Source organism: Xenopus laevis, chromosome 3L, assembly GCF_017654675.1.
Source record: "Xenopus laevis strain J_2021 chromosome 3L, Xenopus_laevis_v10.1, whole genome shotgun sequence".
Taxonomy (NCBI): domain Eukaryota; kingdom Metazoa; phylum Chordata; class Amphibia; order Anura; family Pipidae; genus Xenopus; species Xenopus laevis.
This window is the reverse complement of record NC_054375.1, coordinates 107,194,999-107,213,368: the sequence shown is the minus strand read 5'-3', so window position 1 is coordinate 107,213,368 and position 18,370 is coordinate 107,194,999. Positions and strand designations below refer to the sequence as shown.

At 38.8% G+C, this 18,370-nt stretch overlaps 1 protein-coding gene and 1 long non-coding RNA gene across 3 annotated transcripts in view; one reads left to right on the top strand and one right to left on the bottom strand.

Annotated features, from left to right (window-relative positions):
- The window catches only part of fam214a.L (family with sequence similarity 214 member A L homeolog), a 33,828-nt gene extending 16,226 nt beyond the window's left edge, over positions 1-17,602 (bottom strand). The window contains exons 1-3 of one of the 2 annotated variants that reach the window (XM_018253066.2): positions 16,538-17,602; positions 3,226-3,410; positions 698-900 (exon numbers count right to left, since the gene is read on the bottom strand). In XM_018253066.2, the coding sequence (XP_018108555.1) occupies positions 698-900; positions 3,226-3,410; positions 16,538-16,553 (404 nt within the window). In that variant the 5' untranslated portion in view covers positions 16,554-17,602. Of the gene's footprint in view, positions 1-697; positions 901-3,225; positions 3,411-16,176; positions 16,324-16,537 lie in introns of those variants that run through there. The other variant, XM_018253067.2, reaches the window with a different exon arrangement.
- LOC121401552 overlaps positions 5,750-18,370 on the top strand; it is a 69,037-nt gene continuing 56,416 nt past the window's right edge. Inside the window, exon 1 of the long non-coding RNA XR_005966342.1 lies at positions 5,750-5,833. This is a non-coding gene — a long non-coding RNA (uncharacterized LOC121401552). The remainder of the gene's footprint in view (positions 5,834-18,370) is intronic.

The window sequence follows — 18,370 nt, the reverse complement described above, 5'->3', positions numbered from 1 at the left end:
CTAAGTCTTGCTTATCGATTTTTAACCCCCAATATATTTTGATAAAGACATTCTAAAATAATTTGGCTGTCCAACTAGAAACTTGCAGGGCAGATGAATATGCACTAAAGATACTATATTGACAAAAACATTTTTTTAATAAATGTTGTTTTTCATTTTCTCTTGGCCACCTATGTTTGTGGCCTTATAAAGTGCACTTCATTTTTTTAAATAGCTTTACTCTTGCCACTAACTGGTAGTTTGGTAACTGGTAGTCCCTGCAATCATCCACTCTATAAATTCTGTGCATCTAATGTGAATAGGTTTTGGTGGTTAGTAAGTTTCAATTACCAGTTTATTACAGCAACTATTTTAATAAAGACTCTAAAACACACACGTGGTTTATTTAATGTTTACACGATTTTCTAGTAGACTTAAGGCATGAAGTTCCAAATTGCGAAAAAAATCTGTTTTCCAAAAAAGGTCCCAAGCATTTTGGATAACAGGTCCCATACCTATACTGTTTGTGCTTGATGAAAATTAAGATAGCATAAATCAATACCAATAGCAAAACAACATTTTTTGTATTTCTTTTGTTATAGTTAAATGTTTTGAACAGCCTTAAGGTGCAGTGCTGTAAATATATATAAAAGGTTCCTGCAATCTACATACAAGATGTGTCATTTAGTACAAAGTTTACTTTAAGATGGAAACATACTGTCTGGGCACAGGCTCCAGAGTCCACCTCTCCAGCAGCAAGGCATCTTGTTTCAGTGCAGGATCATTTAAATCATTCCCTTCTGTGTTTGCCCCTTCTTCACTATAGCAACAATCTGGTAACAGCATCACCTCAACCATGATGGGAATGTTATTTCTCCACAGAAAGGCAACCTCAGACCTAGTTTTTCTAGCTTCCAGGCACTGAAAAACAAGTTTTAAAAAAATGGTATGACCAAGCAGCAAGAAGATGGCCAAGTCTATCACCATAAATTATCACATGGCTTTTGAGGCAGACAGATTTATAGAATGTACATCAACATACAGTTGTAGTTGTGATATTAGAACCTCACTTTAGGAGCAAAATAAATATAGAAGACATGAATCAAAGCACAATGTATTGTGCATTTTGCCCCCTCCCCCAGCAAAGTTTTGGGCTTAAGACAACCCTTTATTAAGCGAAAACACTATGCCTATGTATCTAACAAATTTACTCAGCTAACTTAAGCTTGTACTGTGATCCACATCTTCTAGGCAGATCAATAAAATCAAGAAAAATACCTGGACAAAGTTTGAAACAAAGTACAACCACCTGTTTCAAATGATATCTGGCCAGTCTCCAATATAATTAATCAGATTTAAAAAGCTTTGCGTTAACTGTTGTGGATTGTGCATTCTCTCAAACAGGTCTCTACTGTGATCCCATTGTTAGCCCCAGTATTATTAACAAAAATGCTTAACTTGCACTGGGACATTTAGAAGCTATAGCTCAGTGCAGTTGCTCATAGCACTTCAGCTGTTTATGCGGTAAAACATTCTACTACAAGTTAGACAATTAAAGCAAAGGTTGGACTGGTTACTATAGGCACCTGCAATGGTTACCTAGTTTATTAAATACGCCCAAATATAAATATATAAAAAAAGCTAGAAAGCCAGGATTTTACAAGATGTCATTTTAAATAAAGCGGCCTAAAAAGACAACCACAATATAAAATTGTACCAAGGTTTTTTTTTGATTTACACATGGTCAAATGATAACTTTATTGCTTTTGGGAGTTATAGTTTGAAGGAATTGTTCAGTATAAAAATAAAAACTGGTTAAATAGATAGGCTGTGCAAAATAAAAAAAAGGTTTCTAATATAGTTAATTAGCCAAAAATGTAATGTATAAAGGCTGGAGTGACTGGATGTGTAACATTACAGAAAAGAACACTACTTCCTGCTTTTCAGCTATCTTGCTTTCCACTAATTGATTACCAGGCAGTAACTACGGGGGGGGGGCACATGGGTCATAAATGTTTGCTTTTGAATGTAAGGTGAATGCTGAGGATCAATTGCAAACTCAATGAACAATTATGTCCCGTGTGGCCCACCTTCAAGTTGCTGACTAACTCAGAGTTAGAGAGCTGAAAAGCAGGAAGTAGAGTTCTGTTCTGTTGTGTTAGATATCCAATCACTCCAGCCTTTATACATTACATTTTTGGCTAACTATTAGAAACATTTTTTATTTTGCACAGCCTATTTACCCAGTTTTTATTTATAAACTGAACTGTTCCTTTAAGGCCATTTGAACAATTCACCCATTGAAAGATTACCAAACAATTACTCATTTAGTTAGCTCGCCCAAAGAGCAATACAATGAAGGCCATCACATTTCTTTACGTCATGGTTTCTATTATACATCCTCATCTGATTTTTTTTAATGATTTTATCTGCCTAATTTCATAACAATGTGTGTTAAAACACAGCCATGGTAAAGCATTGTTCATACCATAATGTAAAGGATATTCTGTACAGCCATTAGTAGCAGTGTGGCAATTTCCATTCACAAAAGAACACATAGAACTCCTACACATCTTTCAAAACTTTTTTCTTCACGGTGCTGCCCATACTCTGAGCTTCCATCAAATATAAAAAAATTGACTTATCCACTTTCAATGCATGAAAAGCACATTTCTTCTGCAGTTTCATTTATGTCAAAGACAAAAAATGGCTTGATACAATTGACTATAGTGTATTAAATAAGCTCAGATGTCACTTTTGAGACAACTTTTAGAATGATGTAGAGCGATATTGTGAGATAATTTGCAATGGATATTATTATTTGTGTTTTTTTTTAGATATTTAACTTTTTCAGTAGCTGCCTAGTTTGCAATCTGGTTGCTATATGAATAGTAAATGACCTGAATAGAAAGATGAGCAATAAAAAGTAGCAATAACAATACATTTGTAGCCTTACAGAGCATTTGTTTTTTTTGTTTTTATACCAGAGACACCCATTTGAAAACTGGAAAGGGTCAAAAGAAAAAGGCAAATAATTAAACTATAAAAAATAGATAACCAATTGAAAACATACTAAAAAATACTAAAAGTTCATGTAAAGGTGAACCACCCCATTAAATGGAAACAGGAACACAAAATAAAGACAGTTAGATGACAGGTAAAAAGAACTCCTCAAACTAAGGCATACAAGGTTTCTATGGTTGCACGGAAAATCTCCATTGCGTCTGAAGCATATGGTGCACTTACCTGTGCCAATTTATCACTGCATTCATGCTTATTGGGTGCAGGCTGGCTTGACTGTGCTGGAGGGCAATGGGGACCTTCTGTTCTGCCTTTCACAGAATGCTCTGGTGTTCGTCCTTCCGTAATCAGCAAAGCTAGGTATACCAGGAAATCTTCTGCTTCATATTCATAAAACTCATCTAGGGAATCTGAAACAAAAAAATGGCAAGACTTTATAAGTTGCTGCATCAGGTACCAGAACACTGCAATTTAGTGAGGAACTGCTGATACAAATTGTTCCAGGACAGTCTTTGTATTCTCTCCTGGAGCACTGAGGATTTAACCCCCTGCAGCCTGAAAACACTCCCACATTTGCAAAGCTTTTTTTTTCTATTTTTCTTTCTTAAGTAGAATTACCTAAAAATTACCTCACTTCAGACAGACGTTTGGTGAAATTAAGAGTTTAAAGGACAAGAAAAATCTACCATAATTAAAGTCTTTCAACAGTAAAGTATGAGGTAATAATTCTATACACAATGCATTTATATACGGTAGGGGATAAATGTTTTCTGGCTGGGGCCTTCCCTACTGATGTTAGCAGAAAAGAAGCATTTAGTAGTCAAGTAGTTAAATTCTGAATGCTCCTCTAAAACTAATGGTACATGCAGCTTTTTAAGCCTACAAACCCATAATTATGAACTTTCAGAGTATAAGAGATTATGTATTCTGAACCAACAATGGGAATCTAAAAGAAAGTTTTTATTTCCTCTGGAATAATGAATTACGCTACATATGCCTAATGTTCTAAATTGGTGCTCGTTTTACAATGGGAAATATATTTCAGAGCAAACTACAGAGAAGTCTTTGTTACTGCACAAAGAATTAAGACAGTGATCAGATGCTGCTCGCACCACTCCTCCACACGGTGCAGACAAGTACTTCTTACAGCCGATGCTTTATTCAACTCCCAGTTATGATTTATTCTCTTGGTTCCAACACTTCTGTACAATAATGCATTTATCCTTTGCATGCCCCGCATTATGACAATCTAGACTAGGGGGCACATTTACAAAGCTCGAGTGAAGGATTCGAATTAAAAAAACTTCGAATTTCGAAGTGTTTTTTTGGCTACTTCGACCATCGAATGGGCTACTTCGACTCGAACGATTCGAACTAAAAATCGTTAGACTATTCGACCATTCGATAATCGAAGTACTGTCTCTTTAAGAAAAACTTCCCTACTGCCCCCTACTTCGGCAGCTAAAAGCTACCGAAGTCAATGTTAGCCTATGGGGAAGGTCCCCATAGGCTTGCCAGCGTTTTTTTGATCGAAGGATATTCCTTCGATCGTTGGATTAAAATCCTTCGAATCGTTCGATTCGAAGGATTTAATCGTTCGATCGATCGAATAATCCTTCGATCGTAGGATTAGCGCTAAATCGTTCGACTTCGATATTCGAAGTCAAACGATTTTAGTTCCTAGTCGAATATCGAGGGTTAATTAACCCTCGATATTCGACCCTTAGTAAATCTGCCCCTAGGAGTTATATCATGCTAGTAAATGGAAACAGGAGAATCAATACTGTAAAGCATTACACGCTGTGGATTTTTATTGCCTAAAATAACCGAAAATGCAATTGTGCAACACATGAATACAAGAAAATGGAAAAACTGCGTAATAGACTGCATGCACATGGAGCTTTTATAATATTACCCTGTGGCTTGTCAGACAAAGACAAGGCCAGCAGGACAGTGTTTGAGAAACCCTATTAAATAACAAAAAACTCATTAGGGTTCATGCCATATGACCACCAGGGGTAACCTTTCATGAAAGAATGTTTGCTTACAGGGCAGGAGTCTCAAAACCTCAAATGCGTATAAGAGACTTGGTGGTAATAAATGCAGGAGCAAAAAGAAATGTGAAGTAAAGATTATTAGGACAGAATTGCCTGACGCGTTTTGTGCTAAACGAGCACTTACTCATAGGCTACAGGGCTGGGGTGCTACTTTTATTCCACACAGGCACTATCTACAAGGAGTTTGTATGCTCTCCATGGCCAGCTACTCCCACATTCAAAAAAACATACAGGCAAATTAATTGACTCCAGATACAAATGGCTATAGCGTGTGCATGAATGTGACAGGGACTTTCGCTTAGAAGTGTCACTGGCAGAATTGTTGGAAGGATGTATAATGATGCAGAATATGTGGTACTATATAAACAATAGGTATAGTAATAACAACAACAACAACAACAACAACAACACTGCTGCCTTACAGCACTCGCAAAATAAATGAAATAAGTGTAAATAAATGTAAATGCCAAGCCGCAAACACTAAATGCATCAGTTAACAGCACTCCTCCAGCAGAATCCTGCGTTGAAATCAGCTTTTCAAAAGAGCAAACAGATTTATTTTTAATATCGGACATAGGAAACGGACAACATGTCTAGCCCCAGGTGCCCCCAGTCATGTGGCTTGTTCTCAAATAAAGTTCAGGTCACTCTTTACTGCAAGTTGGAGTGTTATCAACCCCTTCCCCCCACCCCAAGAGCTATTTAAAGTTTGGCTTTTCACTCGCATGCACAGCGCAAAGAAGCAGGAATATAGGAGCACCGGCCCTGGGTTTCAGGTAAGTAAATACATTCACTTGGGAGCGCCTAACTTTTGGCACCCCCAAGTGTGAAATGACTTTCCTTCTCCTTTAATACTGTAAACTCCACTGGGGTAGGGACTGCTGTAAATGGTGAACAATCTTAGTTAAGTCAGTGATATTTAAATAAAACGTTCCTAGGCTTCAAGTTTGAGTTTTGCATGTAATTGTGGTCCAGAATGGATTAAACTAATTAGGTAAAGGTCACAAACTGAACTGGGTTTCCTGTAAGCTTCGACTACTTAATGCAGTACAACAGAGAGCATTATGGATGCTTTTAAACACTTATTTGTGTACCTTGTAGAGAAATGTTATGTATCATTTGTGATAAAATTTAAAAAAAACTAACAAAAAAAATAACAGCACTAGGAGATAGATAGATAGATAGATAGATAGATAGATATAGATATACACACACACACACACAGAGTCTAGAAATGTAAACATTTCTGCTAGAGGGTGTTGTTTCACTAACTGCTTGGGTGTCAAATGTTCTGCTAACGTAGGACATAGTATATCAATACTGTTCTGATAAGCTACAGAGGACATGGAGTTCAGCCTGTAAACAGAAGGAACTTGAGATCTGAACACTAGTACATGACTAATTATATGTTTTTGGTTATACAAAGGCCTGCACTGCTGACCTCTATGGACCCACAATCCCCACCAGTTACACAAGAATATTTATAACAAAAGGCCCATATATTAATAACTCACTTGTGCTAAAAGGGTAAGCAAGAAAGCTGCTATTGGTTTTTTTATGAAGTGTCACATTGCACTTTACTGTCACACATGGAGCCCACACACAGTGACAGAGGATAAACAGATTTACCACTGCCATGCAAATCATCCCTTGTGTGGTTAGGAAGATTTGCCCTTCTCTGTATATCTTTAATCACCTTATTCCAATATCAGCTGCCTCCTTATAAACAGCCATCTATTTGGATTATCAAAGACCCACTGCCACTTTAAAATGAAAAAGCACTCCTCTGATATGGGGTAAAAGGGATGTGAAGAAACCCCACAGTGTGCCCAAAATATAGCCAATACTGAACCTTTCAGCCATCACAAAGAATACATACATAAAAATAGCTAATATATAAAACACTGAAGGTCTACTAGCAATGTATGTATGTATGTATGTATGTATGTATGTATGTATGTACACACAGGGAGGACAAGTCAGACAAATATATACAGAGCTCATATAAAGGACACTAAGCTTAAATGCTTGCCCCGTAGAGCTTACAGTCGAAATGGGTGGGTGGCTAACATAAAGGCACTAATTGGAGGGGAAAAAGTGCACAAGGTAAAGGCATTGTCCAATAGGTACAAGGACTAGACTTATGTACTAGTGCTCCAAAAGGTAGTATTGAAGAAATTGAGAGAGCACTCCTTACTGAGGAATTCAGGGATGGAATTCCAGAGGTAAGGAGCAGCAAGATAGAAAGGTTTGAGATGAGAGGTGGCAGTGGATGGCATGAAAACAAGGTGGCTCCAATAGGAGTGGAGAAGATGGCCAGGAATGTACAGTGAGACAAGTGAAGAAATGTAGTAAGGAGCAGAGGAGTGAAGGGCTTTGAATGTTAGCAGAAGGATTTTATATGCTATCCTTTGCTTAACAGGCAGCCATACCCCCTAGTTGGGGTTGGACAGGTTCTCTCTTGGGAGAGAGCAGGAGGATTGAGATAGTTAAGATTAGCTTTTTTTTATTGTAATATGCCCTCTAAGACTCAAATGTGGTCAACAAATACTGCGGGTAAAATAGTATATTTAGATATCACTGTGGACAGAGTGCTCTCTGATCTCTTTTAAATAATGAACCCCAAAGTAATCAACCAGAAACTTAGCATTCAGATTTTTATAATATATTTATTTGGATTGGTACTATATAAATACACCATTTTATAAAGGTACCATGTATTGGTTTTCCATTAAAAATTATATAGAGACAGAAAAGTCATATGCTTTAAAAAACAAAAACATACTGGATTCTGAGCAGCCTCCAACTTTGGACAGAGGACTTTCCAAAGGCCGACTATCCTCAGACAGCAACCTCTAATAATAGATGTCTGGTACTAATACATTAGGCAATTCATCTGCTTTAATCTACAGCAACTCTAATCCAGCTAAGTAACAAGCACAAAACAGTATTTACATTCCGGTTAAAACTAGTCTGCTGAATCACTGTGACCTATCCAAAGCAGCTTTTTATGATTTACTGACATACATAGCGCATATGGCAACTGCAGCTTTGCGCACATCATTATTATTATTATTCTTTATTTGTATAGCACCAACAGGCTATTCTGTGCTTTACAGTTATTCTTCATCATTCATATCAGTCTCTGCCCTACAGAAACTTACAGTCTAATGTCCCTGCCATAAAAGTAGGAGCCTGTTAACCGGTCTGTATGTTTTTTGGACTGTGGGAAAAACCCACAGAGTAGCCGAAGGAAACTCACACAGATGTGGGAAAACATTTTGATTCTGTAAAAGTGCTGCAAGACTGCCACCATGTCAGCACTTGTACACAAATCCATATAATAACATTTAATTATACATTTAAAAACACATGAACCCTCATATGTTTAAAAAAAAAAAAAAAAGCACAAAGTTTGCCCAGGTACAGTGACCCATAACCAATAAGAAGTTTGCTTTTAAAAAAGGTGACCAGTAAACTGCTGATTGGTTGCTATACTATTTAATTAAGTTTTAGATATTTTGTATCTTTTTCTGGCTGTTCACTCAGGTGATCAAAGAGAAAGTCGGTTTATTTCAATAACAATTGGGGACTGAAGGTTGAGCGGTCAAAATTGGGACAGTTGGATTAGCAGTGGTTATTCCTGAGTTTGATTCCGATTTGGGTTTCCTGCAACACTCCAATACTAGAAGGTTAACAGATTCCTCATAAAACTAATCTAAAGGTGTGTATGATAGGGAGAGTAGACTGTATTATTTCTGAAAAGTGTGGTAGAAATGCACTGATGTTAACATAAAAGGTTAATAATAAAGTAAACCATATATAGACTACTGGAATAAAAGGACCTGCTAGATTTGGCTTCAAAAACACTGTAAAATCCAGAAGCTGCCAACTGAGCACTTCCAGCCAGTGTTGTTGGAGTAAGGTTTTCTTCACAAAGAAGGCTAAATAAAAAAAGCACATAGCAACAGCATGAGGAATCTGATTGGATGACACTTGTCCTTACAGACTCCCCAGCCAGCAAGATTTTTTCTTCTCTTTGTTTGGCAGTCGGTATCACGTTAGCATTTCTCCTCTGGTGAACTCTGTATTTTGGTCTAATTCAACAGGCAGGAAACATCACATCCATCTCTGCTAGTGCAGGCAATTCAAAAAGACATTTGAAAAGGAACTTTGCTGCTGTCAAAGGCAACTATATTCATGACTTGAGCTGTCAGACAATGGAGATAGAGCACAAATTGAGAGCTGAGTGATGATGCTTTATTACAGCATAGGCACGCTTAGTTTTAACCAATAACAACCACTTACAGGACACAGTAAGGTTAGCATATGTGAGCCAGCATAATGCCACCTGCAGTCTTCACCCTTTCATTGTGAATATTCGTATATAAAAGGAATTTCACATTTATTATGAGCGAATGCCCAAACAAATATCAAGCGCAATTCTTTTTGGCAGACACTTTTATTATTCCTTATTGGATCTGTTATGCGGAAACTCATTATCCAGAAAGCTCAGAATTATGGAAAAGCCATCTTCCGTATACTCCATTTTATCCAAATAATAACTCAAAAGCCACAAATAATAAAAAATTATAACCAAATACAAATGTTCTCAGAATATCACTCTCTACATCATAATAAACACTGAGCAACCCCTTTAAGTAATGGAAATCCAAATTATGGAAAGATCCCTTACACCTGGGGACCCCAACCACTGCGGACCAATTGCGGGCCGCAGGCTATGCCAAACTGGGCCGTCTCCTATCCCAGCTGCAGTCTATAATAGCTGCAAAAACAATGAAAAAGGCCCTACTTACCTGCAATCCCAGCTCCCTGACACATCACTGCCATGACTACAGCTATGCAAAGCCCAGGAAGGACCAAAATACTGTTTAGACTGTTTTTTGTCTTGTTTGAAACTGGTTTGTGGTGCAAAAAAGGTTGGGGTCTGCTGCCTTTACACAGAAAATCCCAAGTCCCGAGCATTCTGGATAACAGGTCCCATACCTGTACAGGCCACTGGCAAAGCCAGTCCCTTAACTTTCACTCAATTAATAATGTTACTTTTCATTCAAACACATGGGCTAAGTATTAAGAAGACATTTTTATACCTTTGCTTTTAATCCCACATTTAAACCCTTTCAGCCTCTTAGCTTTCATCTGTACAATGCTACACAAAGCCTTCCTTTGGGCTTATAGCATGGGGTTGTATCACCTTTCACTGCTTGCCATTGTACAGCAGTACATATGCTCTTCTTTATGGAACCAAAAGAATGTTTTTTTCACATTCTGCCCCTTATTTTGTCATAATTGATACTGCTAATGTTCTGCCTTGTAAACTGTAGAAATTGGCCAAGCAAGCTCCTATAATGCTTCTCATATACAAGTATTACGTAACTAAAAAGTGATAAGTGATTTATGATTCTATTACAGTAATGTATAATATGTTTTAATTATCTGGTTTTGTCACACCTATGAAAAAACACGTGAAACCCGAAATAAAATAATATGTTATTTATGCAAATCAAATCATAAATTCATGTATGTTCCAGAAGGCCAATATGCCCCTAGCTCTGAAGTAATTTACTTTTCATTATGGCAATGCTGTCCACCTGGATGCCCTGTGTCACATGTGGTCCTCCAAGGGTTCTTTTTGATGGTTGTACAGGTATGGGACCGGTTATCCAGAATGCTCGGGACCTGGGGTTTTCCTGATAAGGGACCTTTCCATATTTTTGATTTCCATACCTTATGCATATTAAAAAATTACTTGAACATGCATTAAACTTGGTAGAATGGCTGGAATCAAATATAAGGTACAGTTTTATTACTACAGAGAAAAAAAAAATCATTTTTTAAAATGTATTCATATGAGTCAGTGGGATATGGCCATCCCATAATTTGCAACTTTCTGGATCCCGGTTTCTGAATAACAGATCCCATACATGTATAATAAATATTTGATAAATTGATATTTTAATTTCTGTAATGCTGCTGTGAAATGTTATCAGTTGTTCTGTCAGACTTTAAAATAGCTTGGAAAGCCTAGTATGTGCTGAACTAAAGTAAATGTATAAAAGGACATCTATCACTCTATTAGCCCGCACTTCCAGGGGAAGGGGCAATTTTTTTAGGGATAGGTGCCCGTTAAGTAACGTATCAACAAACCTTTTTTTGTAAAATTTACCATTTTAGAAAAATGTTAAAATGATTAATTTAATGAAGGTAAACTCCCCTTTAAATGTTTTTTTGAGGGGAGGGGGAACATATTTTAGTGGTTTCATGCAGTCTATTGTGCGTAAAGAGAAGAGAAACACCCCAGTTATCTGTATCCTACCATCCTTGTAACGTCGGTCAGCATACTTTAACCTGCACTGCAATTGACGTCATAGTAAAGGGATTGACACAAAGGAAAATTTAGAAACCTGGCAGGAGAGGAGGAAGTCAATTAAAAAAATCCCTACACAGAACCCTTGTTTCATGCCAGTTATACAAGAAACCAAGCAGATCTGCTTTTAATCAGATTTTACACAGTTTAGCAATTGTACTATTTGTTAAGCAGAGCACATCTAGTACTGTACAGTAAACAAAGAAACAGACAGACAGAACAGGTAATGCCTCACTGATATATAAAGGCTGGAGCTATATGCTATTTATGCCAGAAGGGTCAAAAGGATGTAAACGAAGTTCACCATAAGCTAAATAGAGAGGGGAGGGATTTTACTTAGGGGAAAGTGTCTGTGTCGATAGAGCAGAAATTTGTAGGAGGTGGTTAAAATAGAAGAACAAGAATTAACCAAAAGAACTTGACAGCAAAACTACAGCTGATACAGAGGCACAGCAAAATGCATGAATATTCACACTTAATAGAAAATTCAGCTAAATATTTGTATTCTGTGAATCAGCAGTTTTAATTTGGGGGGGGGGCAGGGCTGTCGCACTATTAGAGAGCCAGTTGAGTAGACAATTGGTGGTGGGGGGCAATTTATCCTTGATATTCTAAAAATCCCAGATAGGTCAATTAAGGTGAGATTTGTATGTGCACTGCTACCCTATATATATTCTTGGAACTGTGGCTTAATGGCTATGGTTTTGCATCTGTAACCATGTTATAAGCTAAGGAAAGAAATCAGATTCTCCAAGTGAGGTTTGAACCAAAGAAAAATTTAACAAACACTGCTACAAAACGTAGCTCCAGCTGCTGACCATCCAATCGGATCAGATGTGATCAACTGGCAATCTGCAGTTTCTGCCAACTGTCAGAGGGGCTGCTGTAAGATCCCATAGACAGTCACTATTTATTATATTCACTATTTACTATTATGGATCTTTCATAATTTGGATTTTCATACCTTAAGTCTACTAGAAAATAATTTAAACATACATAAATACATAAACCCAATAAGCTGGTTTGCTTCCAATAAGGATTCATTATATCTGAGTTTGCATTAAGTACAAGAAAAAGTTTCATTATTACAGAGATATTTAAAATTTTAGATTATTTTGATAAAATGGAGTCTATGGCAAATGGCCTTTCTGTGATTTGGAACTTTCTGGATAGCAGGTTTCTGGAGAACGGATCCTATACTTGTACATGAAGTGCCAGGGCCTATTATGAATCTCAGTCTGGACCTGCAAACAAATAACACCATATTTTTTGGGTGGAGGGGCTGCAACCTTTGGCCAAAGAGTTCCCCAACATTCATTAGTGGGGATCAGCATGTGACAAGTAGTTCTGCCATATAAATGTAACCAATCACAATGTGATGGATTGCAACAAAAACTGTGGTATGAACAGGTACACATTCTCATTTAACTTCTAGAATACAGATGCAGAATGTCTCAGATCATAAAAAATATATCCAAGAAAGATTTTTATCCAAGGTGAAGGCACAGTTTAAATGTTTGCTGGTGACGTGCATACTGTATAAATTTCCATACTGTTTGTCTAAGCTGAACCTTTATTCATAGGCAACAGCAGCACTGTTGATTTGCAAAAACAGATGGTGCATTGACTACGGTTGGAATGTCAGGGGAAGTGTTTTGGCAACTCCTCCCATAGTATTATTGAAAGTACAAACTGAGGATTGTTCAGTAAAATATGTTCTTTATTCCTTTTTGTAAAGTTAACCTAAAAACAGGGCAGATTTTCAGCAAATAGCACTACTAAAGTTACAGGAGAAAGTTCTGCAACCACAGACTGCATCGCACAATCCAATTTCCTAAGCTTCCACGTTAAATTGGGAGGTCTGAGCATCCTTTAAATAGATCATAATTATTAGGTCAAGAAGTTTACATGTTGTGGTCAAATTACCAAGAATATTTATAGGCCCACTCTATTTATATCCTATTCTAAATTAAGTCCCACGAAAACTCACCAACATGCCACAAAAAGGTAGCATTTAAACTGGGTGTATGCACTCTAATCCTAGATTACCCTATGCTTAGGATAAAGTTTCGTATAAAACGAAAATATTGGTTCTGGGTAACATTTATTCAATGGGTGGTGTCTATTAACCTCCTGCCCAGGCCGCACGCAGCTTATGTGTACTTGCAAAATGGTTAAAGCTTCCCAGTACAAATAGGATGCACAAAATAGACTGGTTTCCATGAAGCCTCAATTAAAGAAAATTTAAACCATATGACCTATTTTATTGGTGTGATTTTTGTAAAAAGAAAACAAGGCCTAGATACTGCTGTGCACATATGTGGTCTGCCAAACAAAGTCCTATTGATTGCCTAAGACTGGGACTGAAAACCTGTTAACACACACCCTTAAGTAATTAACTACAACTCCCAGAATCCCCCAACCTGTTTGGGTAATACTGGGACACTTAGAGAGCATAAACATGTGTTGTCTTCAGAATCAATTGAGAATACACTACCAAACAGACTTAAATAAAGATCTCACTGAGGAGGTTTGTGTTTTTTTCTATATAAGGATCATTTAATTATTTACTGCCCTAACTTGTATGTCAAGGTAAATATAAGCAGATAGGTTATTTATGGATTGTGGGAGTCTAGTGTTGATCCACAATTTTTAGCCAGTAATGCGAGCTAGACTCTACCCTGACACTCAAGACAAGTTTGCTTTTGTACAGATCAGCTGCTACTCAGAACTCTATAACCTGCCAACTCAGCTACTCATTTGCTTAACCCTTAGGTGCTGGCTGCTGTGTTCACTAACAGTAACCCGATACTAGAGGGGGGGGGGGAAATGCTGTTCTGTCCCTCACAAGCTGAAGCTCTTTGTCAGTTCCAGAAAAACAAAATAAACAAAGATGGATTTATGGAAACAAAAGAAGTCCATCTATATGCCCTTGAAATCAAAATCTGTTTGAATACCTTTGTAGCAAGCCTACCATTACAAGCTCTGGCTGCCCTTGTATTCATTTAGACTATCATACACCAAGGTTTGATGCTGCAACAAAATGCACAATTTCTTTGCAAAGTTAATCACCACGAATTTGGCACACCTTACCTATTGTCTTCCGAAAATATCAGCCGAAACAAAGGCCAGGCAGTAGTCTGGAGTGACATTACCTTTTGTTTCTTGGGATACATGCAAGGGAATGTTGCTCACTGTATTAACATTCCTCCCCTTATATTCACCACACCAATGGGTTAAATACAGCAAAGCAGATAGGGAAAAGAAATTAGCAGCCTAAGCAGTAGGACAACTGGGGACAGTCTAAACATGATGGAAGGATGTCTCGTTCTGTACGGTTACTATGTACAAAAAAACATTGCTTTGTTTAAATACACAGGAAACAGTGCAATCATAACAGTTTTGTCATTGTAAGCAGTTGCCTTACAAAGTGTGGTATACAAAACAAATGGTAAACACGATCTAGTGCCCTGTGTATTGTTGTTATGGTGTAAGCCACTGTAGTTTTGTGGTTCACATTTTTGGGGTGTCCATCACACAGTCAATAAGACACCTAGAAACCTACATTAAGAAAAAAAAAAAGCCATCTGTGGCATCATTAGGATGAGTACAGTACAGAGTGCAACATTATTTGTCTTTGTTCGATATAATTGATCCCTATGGACTACACAGCAAACAATGCCATACAACAGGTGGGCCATAAACTGCATAGAGGGCAGTAGCCAGACAGGACTTCTTTAATCTAGCTCCAAGTCAGAGGGACACATCACTCATTGGAAAAACAGATGCAGTGCTGCAACGAGGGGGCAGTCTATTTTAATTTTGCCCACTTGAGGGTAATCATACTTTAATGTTCTTGTGCCCATTTTTCAGCATCACCCCTAAATAGGGTTGCCACCTTTTCTGGAAAAAAATACCCGCCTTCCTGTATTGTTGCAGTTTTTTTCCTATTAATAATATTGGTAGCAAGCATTATTTTTACCGGCCAGGTGGCAACCCTACCCCTCAAGCACTCATACCGCTTTACTTAAAACAGGGATCCCCAACCTTTAGAACCCCGTGAGCCACATACAGAAGTAAGAGGAGTTGGGGAGCAACACATGCATGAAAAATGTTCCTGGGGTGCCAAATAAGAGCTGTGATTGGCCATTTAGTAACCCCTATGTATATAAGCACCTGCTTTGAGGCCACTGGGAGCAACATCCAAGGGGTTGGAGAGCAACATGTTGCTCGCGAGCTACTGGTTGGGGATCACTAACTTAAAACATCACCATCCAGTAGTTCCACATAACCAATATAATATGCATGAGGTTTAATATGCTAATGGGGTATCAAATTACTTTATTTTCAGAAGGCCGGGCTTTGCTTGGCAAGTTTAACTGAATACTGCTTCCCAGCCTTAACAAGAAATACATAGAGTATGATACTGACTCAAATATATCTCATAAATTAGGATGGTATATCTTCAACAGGATCAGTCTTGCATTTACAATTAACAGCTATCAATCAGGCACACAGACCAAACTCTGAACGGGAGCAAATTAAAATACATAAAGATCCTAAAATGCTGCTTGGTAAATATTAGCTACAACCCATTTAAATAGGCCTACACCCAAGTATGATGGCACAGTCCTTTTAATGAAGAACATGTCAGAAAATAGAGCTCATTTGTACAAGTTTTATTAATAACAATTACAAACCTCTGTTGAGGCTAAATGCTAATCTTCCTACCTTATGGTATGTTGCACTTTCAGCCCTCCAGTTCTGTTAAAGCGCAACCTCCTGCCCCCCTTAATCATGTCAGGGCATGTTGGAAGTTGCGGTTCAAGAGTAGCAGGAGGGCCTCATTTGTAGTCGCAACCGCCCTCTTTATTTGGACCCAGATTATGATGATGATGATAACAGATGGCACTTGTTTAGTGCTAAATAAATCAGCTTTATGTAATAAACAGAAAGTAGTAGCTTATCACGCAGAGTGGTTTCATGTATAAGCCCAGATCAGATGATGGGGGGGGCTACACTGAGGTGACACACAGTAAAGAGGGTCTGTTGTTAGTAGAATTACAATGTTACAAGCCCAGCTCTTGTTTACCTCGGTCTGGCTTCATCTTCTCTGGCAGGAAGCTCTCACAGACAAGTCTGCTGCAATCACGATCCTTCCTTACTGGGAAATGACTTTTCTTATGAGACCCCCCTCCAGGGAAGGAAAGCTAGCGGGGTGTTTGCACATCGGCTGGGAGAGCTCGGCCCCTACACACACAGCACTTGCAGGCACCTGCCTCTTGTGAGGAATTTAACAATCCCCACACACACCAATCTGTCCTCCCGTGACACACACTCTATTTATACACTGACTGGCGAGAGGAAAGAGAGCAGCACTCACCATAAGCACACACTCACACACTCACCATAAGCACACACTCACACACTCACGGGTGACTCAGACACAAGTGCAGCAGCAGGTAGCCACGTCTGGTCAGTGCTGAGGGAAGGCGGACCTTGCCATGCACACAAACAGCTGATCCCCCGGCCTCCTCCCCCCGCCTGCACTTACATTATTTCCAGCTGACACATTGTCACCTCGGTTAATCAATAAGCGACCAGCAAGGTCGCAGCTGATAGAACCAATAGGAAGAAGAAGGGATAGGGGCTTTCACTGTGGTTCTGCACCAGTCCCGCAATCTAATCAGCTGTGTCCCCTCGTCCCTGACCCCCTCCTCAAAACAAACAGCACCCTAGCTAAGGCAGCTCCTAAGCAACAGCACAGCCATTCTTCCTTACTCTCTACGGGTTTCAAAGGTTTCTCATGCCACCCTTCCGCTCACTCGAACTGACACTCCACCACCCAACACCTCCCCCTGCTCAATACTCTTCCAGCCGAGCTTACAAACCATTTCCCCTTGTGCACTGAAGTCATAAAGCTCCCGGGGCCCCCACTCGTCCTCCTCCTCCCCCGTCAGCCTGTCTTCGTAGGGCCGCCCCGCGGATCATGAGAGCCTGCTTTGCTGCTAGGACTTTCAAGGATTACACACGGCGTCCCTTAATGAAGTTCTTTGAGGGTTATCCCTGTTCGGCTACCATCAAGCTCCGTCTGACAGAACTATATCTGTCACCTTATTGACCCACCACCCTCCTCCTCTCTGCCTCAGCACTGTCAAAACACTGTCTGTATTGCAGGACGGCTGGTCATGTGTCCCAACAACAGCCAATCCGCTGCCGTCACTTCCTTTGGCACTTGAGACACAACTGAGCTCCTTGTTACCTTGGTAACCTGACCGTGAGAACCCGCAGGTGTTAGGCCAGTGTAGTGTATTGGGACGCTGTTCTGTGCTGCCGAGTCGCTTCACATTTTTGTCCTGTCGCAGCGACAGGCCGTCTCTGTGCTGTTTTTATCAGTTTCATCAGAGCATTGTTTACAAAAAAACGATTGTTTGGTGATTTATGTAATAAGATCAGTAACATGAGTAACTTACTCACAAGCTCAGTGTAGTACTAGTAAGCACGGGAAGACAATGCCTGTATTATAATCCATTTATTCTTTTAGAGAAAGCCTCCCTGCTGCCAGTGAGACCATAATCTCTGTTGTAGTCTCTTTAAAGGACCAGTAACATCAAAAAATTGTTTTAAAGTAATAAAAATATAATGCAGTAAATAAAGCAATGTTGCCCTGAACTAGTAAAACTGCTGTGTTTGCTTTGGAAACACTACTATTGTGTATATAAATAAGATGCTGTGTAGCAATGGGGGCAGCCATTCAAAGGCTCAAGTAACACAGCAGATAAGATCTGCAGAACATAATGTTATCTGTTATCCACTATTTAACCTGTGACTTTTTTCAATTTCCGCCATTGCTACTCAGCAGCTTATATGAACTATATTAGTGTTTCTGAGGCAAACACGTCAGTTTTACGAGTGCAGGGCACAG